The sequence below is a fragment of the Tachysurus fulvidraco genome, chromosome 22 (genome assembly GCF_022655615.1).
Source record: "Tachysurus fulvidraco isolate hzauxx_2018 chromosome 22, HZAU_PFXX_2.0, whole genome shotgun sequence".
Lineage (NCBI taxonomy): Eukaryota > Metazoa > Chordata > Actinopteri > Siluriformes > Bagridae > Tachysurus > Tachysurus fulvidraco.
In genome coordinates, this window is record NC_062539.1 from 17748310 (window position 1) to 17755809 (window position 7500).

Below are 7500 nucleotides of genomic sequence, written 5' to 3' on the forward strand. Positions count from 1 at the left end.
TAGTGTGAAGGTTCAGCCAGCTCCACATGTGGAAACGATCAGGCCTGATAGCATCATCAGAGCTCTGGCACGTTCAGAACAGTGTGAGTGAGGCGACATGGGAGAGAGAGTGTGTTTCTGTGTGTGTTTCTGTGTGTGTGTGTGTGTGTTTCTGTGTGTTTCTGTGTGTGTTTCTGTGTGTTTCTGTGTGTGTCTGTGTGTGTTTCTGTGTGTTTCTGTGTGTGTTTCTGTGTGTTTCTGTGTGTGTTTCTGTGTGTGTTTCTGTGTGTGTGTGTGTTTCTGTGTGTGTTTCTGTGTGTGTGTGTGTTTCTGTGTGTGTTTCTGTGTGTGTTTCTGTGTGTGTGTGTGTTTCTGTGTGTGTTTCTGTGTGTGTTTCTGTGTGTGTTTCTGTGTGTGTTTCAGTGTGTTTCTGTGCTTCTGTGTGTTTCTGTGTGTTTGTGTGTGTGTTTGTGTGTGTGTGTTTCTGTGTGTGTTTCTGTGTGTGTTTCTGTGTGTGTTTCAGTGTGTTTCTGTGCGTTTCTGTGTGTGTTTCAGTGTGTTTCTGTGCTTCTGTGTGTTTCTGTGTGTTTGTGTGTGTGTTTCTGTGTGTGTTTCTGTGTGTGTTTCTGTGTGTGTTTCTGTGTGTGTTTCAGTGTGTTTCTGTGCGTTTCTGTGTGTTTGTGTGTGTGTTTCTGTGTGTTTCTGTGTGTTTGTGTGTGTGTTTCTGTGTGTTTCTGTGCTTCTGTGTGTTTCTGTGTGTTTCTGTGTGTTTGTGTGTGTGTTTGTGTGTGTGTTTCTGTGTGTGTTTCTGTGTGTGTTTCAGTGTGTTTCTGTGCTTCTGTGTGTTTCTGTGTGTTTGTGTGTGTGTTTGTGTGTGTGTTTCTGTGTGTGTTTCTGTGTGTGTTTCTGTGTGTTTCTGTGCTTCTGTGTGTTTCTGTGTGTTTCTGTGTGTTTCTGTGTGTGTGTGTGTGTGTGTGTGTGTGTGTGTGTGTGTGTGTGTGTGTGTGTGTGCGTGTGTTTCTGTGTGTTTCTGTAGACCAACAAGGAAGAGAAACTCTGTGTACGTTTTAAGTGGGAAGATGGAACGAAAATGATTCTTAACAGAACAAGATTGTGGATACACTCACTTCTTCTCTCTCACTCTCTCTCTCTCTCTCTCTCTCTCTCTCTCTCTCTCACACACACACACACACACACACACACATACACATACTTTGCTAGTTCTAGCCTGCTACTCAGGGTTTTTTCTCTCACAGCATTTTTCCTTGTGCTCTGGAGCGGAGATAGAGGGAGTGGGAGAGAAAAGGGACAGGGTACAAAGGGGAAAAATAAAAAGGAGGTAAAGAGAGAAGGGGAGGGGCTGGGGTTCTGGGGGCAGTCACAGAGACAGGGCCTTGTGTGTGTGTGTGTGTGTGTGTGTGTGTGTGTGTGTGTGTGTGTGTGTGTGTGTGTGTGTGTGTGTGTGTGTGTTTCTGTGTGTGTGTGTGTGTGTTTCTGTGTGTGTGTGTGTGTTTCTGTGTGTGTGTGTTTCTGTGTGTGTGTGTGTGTGTTTCTGTGTGTGTGTGTGTGTTTCTGTGTGTGTGTGTGTGTTTCTGTGTGTGTGTCTGTCTGTGTGTCTGTGTCTATGTGTGTGTGTGTGTGTGTGTGCCTGTGTGTGTGTGTGTGTGTGTCTGTCCCTATCCACCTAATGCCCTCGGTTATATTTTTTCTTTTCCCCACTAAACTACATTCTGTAAATTCTCTCTCACCGCGTCCTCACAGCTGGGACAAACACACAAACAGCTGAAAAACACATCTTGTGGGTGACAAAACCACGAAAAAAAAAAAGAAGAGAGGGAAACGAGGAAAAAAAAAAGAACTACGAGTAAGAAGGAAAAGAAGGGAAAAAGGGGAAAAAGTGATGATATGATCAGAAAAACGCAAGAACGAAAGAAAGGAGGGGAGAGAGAAAGAATAGAGAGGATGAGAAAAGAGGAGAAAGGAAGGAGCGAAGGAAGGGGGAGAAGGAGGAAGCGTAAGGAGAGAAAAGGGAGGGGGGCGGGGGACAGGAATAAATATAAAAAAAAGAAATGCAAAAAACCAAAAAAAGAGGATGGAGAGGAAAAGGAAAGGGGTAAATGGTCGGGGGGTGGTGAAGAGAGGGAGAAGAAAAAAGGGGAGGGCAGGAGGGAGAGAAAATAGAGGAAAGCAAGGGGGGCAAGATGTAAGAGACAACCGCTGAAGGAGTAAGGGGAAGAACAGAACAAACAGAAAAAAACAGGAAGGAGGGCTGCGGCGAGATGGAGAACTCGGGAAGGAACGAAACGAGGAAAGGGGAAAGGCAAGCCCCCGACCGCAGTGGACGAAATAAGAGTAGAATGGAGAAGGACATTGAAAGTTGGGGCAGAGCTGGGGAGTAAGAGCGTTCAAGATCGGGGGTGCGGGCATGGGAGTGGTGTCAATGTAAAGGAAAAAGGAGAGGAAAAAAGAAGGACGCCTATGAGAAGGGCCCGAAGGAGGCGCGTTTGACAATTGGAATGGGATGTAAGGATGAAGGAAAAAAGGTTGAAAGAAGGAAAAAAGTGAAAAAAAAAGAAAGTTATTTAAGAGAATGGAATGGGATGCAACATAAATTCTCGAAATATGTTCTACCGCGTATCCGAACTTAACTCGAGCACGGGCTTATCTCGAGGGCATCGAGAGGATACACCCTGGATGGAAGGACAAACCCATCACAGGGCAAAAAACAGAAAAAGAGAAGGGAAATTTCAAATTTTAAAAAAAAAGAAGACAAAGTGGATCAGATACTTCGAGTGGGAAGAAATGGCAAAATAAAATGATTGGATTTGGCACAGGGGGGGGGAGGGGAGGGATAACGGCAGAGTTTCTTACCCAGGAGGAGGGAGGAAACCCCCGCACGAAGGAGAGAGAAGCGAGGAAAAGGAAAAAGCAAAAAAAAAAAAAGGAGGAGAGAAGGAATAGAAAAAAAGAAAAGGGATTGGGAGGTGGGAGCGAGAAAGGGAAGTAAAAGAGAAGAAAAAGTGCTGGTTGCGTGGGGGGGCCGCGAAGAGGAAAACGAGCGGACAAAAGCGTGAAAAAATAAAAGGCGTGAGGAAAGGGAAAAGGGGAAGGAGAAGGGGGCCAATTGAAACGGTGGAAGGAGAGAGAAGGAGATGAGGAAGGAGAAGGAGTTGAGGAGGAAGGATGAAAAAAAAGCAAACATAAAATGGGGAAAAAAATGTAAAGAAGGTGGGAGGAAAAGAAAAAAAAGAAAAAAAAAAAAAGGAGAGAGGAAAGAGAGCTAGAGGCGTCTAGGGGAGAGATGGGGAGAGAGAGGGAGAGAGATAGGCAGAGATTCTAGGAGATCGATTATATCCTTCTCTCTGGAGTATGTCGCGCTTTCTCGCTCCCTAAAAAAGCGCTCCACGATCCACTCTCCTATATCCCACGCTATATAGCACGCTCTCTCTCTCTCTCTCTCTCTCTCTCTCTCTCTCTCTCACTCTCTCTCACTCTCTCTCTCTTCCTCCAGGTTGTGCTGGACATTGGAATGGTAACAGAGCTGACAGTCAACACGTCAGTCCCCTTATCAAACGTCACCTTCAGGGTGCGAGCCTACACTGGGGCAGGATATGGACCATGGACTCCGGTCCAGACTTTGTCCCTTGTTCCTACAGGTGAGAGACACAGAGTGAGAGACACAGAGTGAGAGACACAGAGTGAGAGACACAGAGTGAGAGACACAGAGTGAGAGACACAGAGTGAGAGAATGAAAGAGGAGCTAAAATTAATCTGAAATGAATAAATAAAATCAAGCTTAATAATTATTTTCTTTCTCGCTTACAGATCCAAAGCCATCAAGTGAGTGGACACACACACACACTCACACACACACACACACACACACACACACACACACACACACACACACTCACACACACACACACACACACACACACACACACACTCACACACACACACACACACACACACACACACTCACACACACACACACACACACACACACACACACTCACACACACACACACACACTCACACACACACACACACACACACACACACACACACACACACACACACACACACACACACACACTCACACACACACACACACTCTCACACACACACACTCACACACACACACTCACACACACACACTCACACACACACACTCACACACACACACACTCACACACACACTCACACACACACACACACACACACACACACACACACACACACACACACACACACACGCACGCATCTCAGGTGCTTTCATTTTCATGGTATTTTTTCCATCATTATGTAATTTCTTCCCCTTTCTTGCTGGTTTCTCTATTCTCCGATGGGATGTGGAAAGTGTAAATGAGGAAGTGTGAGGCAAATAAGAATGGGACAGAAATGCAAAGGAAGAAGGGAAGAGGAGGGGTATAGAAGGAGGAAGGAGGGCAAGTCATAAATGTTTAGCACCATGATACATCTCTGTTAGCTTAGTGGAACACTGTCAGTGAGATGAATGAAATGGACAATAGAGACTGAGAGAGAGGAGGGAGGGGAGGGGTGTGTGTGTGTGTGGTTGGGGGGTGGGGGCAGAAAAAGAGGGAGGTGGGTGAGGCACAGTGGTGAGGAAAGAAAGTAAGAAAGGAGGAAGAGTAAGAGCTAAATATATTAAATAGACGGTACACACCCTGTAGAAAAGCTGGACCATGCACTGAGGTCATGTGTACACACAAACACACACACACACACACACACACACACACACACACACACACACACACACACACACACACACACACACACTGCTGCAAATCTTCATCTAAATGGTTTTCAGTCTGTCAATAGGGCGATGGTGCACAGAAAAGTCTAGGGCGGCTCCGGCATATCGTGTGACATGTCGCTGCTCCTGAAATCTGCACATCTGAAACTAACAGTAAAAATACGTGCAATAAAACACTAATGACATTAAATATTATAAAGACGAGGTACGGAATGAGACGTCTGCCGCTGAGATCCGGCTGGAACGTTGGCCATCGGTTCTGTATCACCGGTCTTCCTAGATTTACTGACTTAAAGGTGCGGTCTCCGATGTTTGAAAGCCAATGTTGACATATAAAACCACCAAAACAAACACGCCCCTAACCCAAACGGGTCCCACCCCTGTATCGATAGCTCCACCCACACATACGTACGTAACCCGGGCGACTAACAGAAAGAAACGTGTCTTTATCATAGCTGAAGGGAAGAACAATACGATTGTAGATAAACAAACAAGCAAAAATGCCACACAAGCATAATGATGTAAAGGACAAAGGCATATATTAGTTCTGTGTAACAAAGCAAAACCAACGTTACTCACCTATCGAGAAGGAAAAAAGCGCCTCGGCGTCTTGAGTAAAGTCGGCCACATATTCACAGGTGGGAGTTTCCCGAGTCGATAACTCCTGAGCTAAACGCTGTTACTACACAAAACGCGGTTGTAGCTGCCTCTCTACATTACTACGATAGAAAAGAGGTGTTATTTGTGTAGTAACAGCGTTTAGCTCAGGAGTTATTGACTCGGGAAACTCCAACCTGTGAATATGTGGCCGACTTCCTGCTCCTTCAGTTCTCTCCAGCGCTGGAAAGCTGATCCTATATTAACACGTCCTACTTCTTGTCCTTATCGTAAGTCTTTCTTCTCTTTCTTTCTTTCTTTTTATCCTCCATGTCGATGTTAAAACCGCTTTCTGCTAACGTCACACATGCGCACCGGACGCTCTCTCCGCCCATATCGATAAGCCCCGCCCCCTTCTGCTCATTGGCTACACGTTTGTTTTGATTTTTGTTTTGATTTTTGTTTATTATTTGGCCCGAAGCATTTCTCAAAAGTCGGAGACCGCACCTTTAAACTTAAATCAGAAATTTAGAATCAGATCAGATAGAAGTTGAAAGTGAGAATAAAAGATTAATTAGTGAATCCGAACCGTGAGCTGGGACACGGGTCGTGGAATACAATCTCAGCTTGTTTAAATTCACACTGTATATTGTAAATGTAATAAACCCCAGGGTTAGGTTTCATCCTGCTTCTCTAAAACGCACCGGTAGATTAAACAGAAGGTCGTATGGGTCAGAAGCTGAAGATCTGATCAGTTTTCTCTCAGATTTCTTAGATTTTGCTTTTACAATTCACCTCAAATCCAGTAAAGATCTGATAAAAAAATAAAAAAAAATGGAATAATAATGTAATCAAAGGGAATGAGATACAGGTCTGCTTTCTCTCAGGTCACTCCTCTCTTCCGGCGATGTCCTGGCACTGGTGGTACGTGGTGATGGCTGTGGCGGTAGCTATAGGTCTGGCAGTGCTCATGGCCGTCTACATGGCCAAGCTGAGGCGGAAGGAGACACGATTCGGGTGAGTAAAGATGAGGCCGGTGATCTTCAGTCTACGCTGAATGTAATCGTTGAAGTGGTTTAGTTTGTAGTTTAGCTCGAGATCTTCTATTCATCCATTCTCATGATTTTCCTCTGAAAACCTCTTTAGATGAAACAATTAAAGCTACGCAAACTATCGCGTATAAAAAAGCCCATATTTAAGGTTAACACGGATCTCCGTTATTATCCACGTCCTAGAGGCTTGAATGAACAAACTGTGTGTGTGTGTGTGTGTGTGTGTGTGTGTGTGTGTGTGTGTGTGTGTGTGTGTGTGTCATTTTTATGAATGCAGTAATTATCTTAATCAAATCTGAGTGACACTGTTGATTAAATTCGCCAAAAGATATTTAGTCGTGTATTTTTAGCGAAAGGCTAAACACACACAAACACACTGTACTTACAGTAAATCTGTGTATATTTTTTGACCTAACATTTCTATTCTAATATTTTCACGTGAAAGTTTACGATCGAAAAGGAACAAACTAACGACACGCTTCTGTGTTCGAATGATACGGACAGTGAAGCGTTCGAGCCCATGATGGAGAGCGGAGAGCTGGTGGTTCGCTATCGAGCTCGTCGTACCTACAGCCGCCGCACCAACGAAGCCACACGTGAGTAACTCGGTAACAGACCGGTTTGTGTAACCTCTAACTGCGACCTCTGGCTGCGGCTTGTTCCGTATGTCAGTGTGTTATTGTTGTATTCTGACTTTACTACCGTCAGTGTTTTGCCTAAACACACAAAATTGCGAGATCACTTTCATGTCCGAACCTGCCGGAAACTGAACCTGGGAAACTCATCAGCTTGCACTGCAGCAGTGTCAGAGTCTTGACCCCTGTACTTAAGGTGTATGGTTTCTGCCTTGTGCTATGTTTGAAAAATGGGAGCGTGGAATGTCGGAATGTTTCTGGAAAATGTCAACAGCCTCAAGCACTTAGACAGATCGCCTTAAAGATGCTCTCGTGTTGGTGTTTTGGTGATTTGGGGTTTATGTTAAGTTCAAATCTACTTTTACCTGCTTCTATTAGAGTCTCATTAGTTTATTAGAATTAGAATTGGGGAAGTCATGGCCTAATGGTTAGAGAGTCTGACTCCTAACCCTAAGGT

General features: G+C 44.7%; 1 protein-coding gene across 1 annotated transcript in view; it reads left to right on the forward strand.

Moving 5' to 3' along the window:
- LOC113653223 (tyrosine-protein kinase receptor UFO) overlaps nucleotides 1-7500 on the forward strand; it is a 31972-nt gene that overhangs the window by 18535 nt on the left and 5937 nt on the right. Inside the window, exons 8-11 of the mRNA XM_047806045.1 lie at nucleotides 3417-3635; nucleotides 3805-3819; nucleotides 6244-6373; nucleotides 6913-7004. Coding sequence (XP_047662001.1) covers nucleotides 3417-3635; nucleotides 3805-3819; nucleotides 6244-6373; nucleotides 6913-7004 — 456 coding nt within the window. The remainder of the gene's footprint in view (nucleotides 1-3416; nucleotides 3636-3804; nucleotides 3820-6243; nucleotides 6374-6912; nucleotides 7005-7500) is intronic.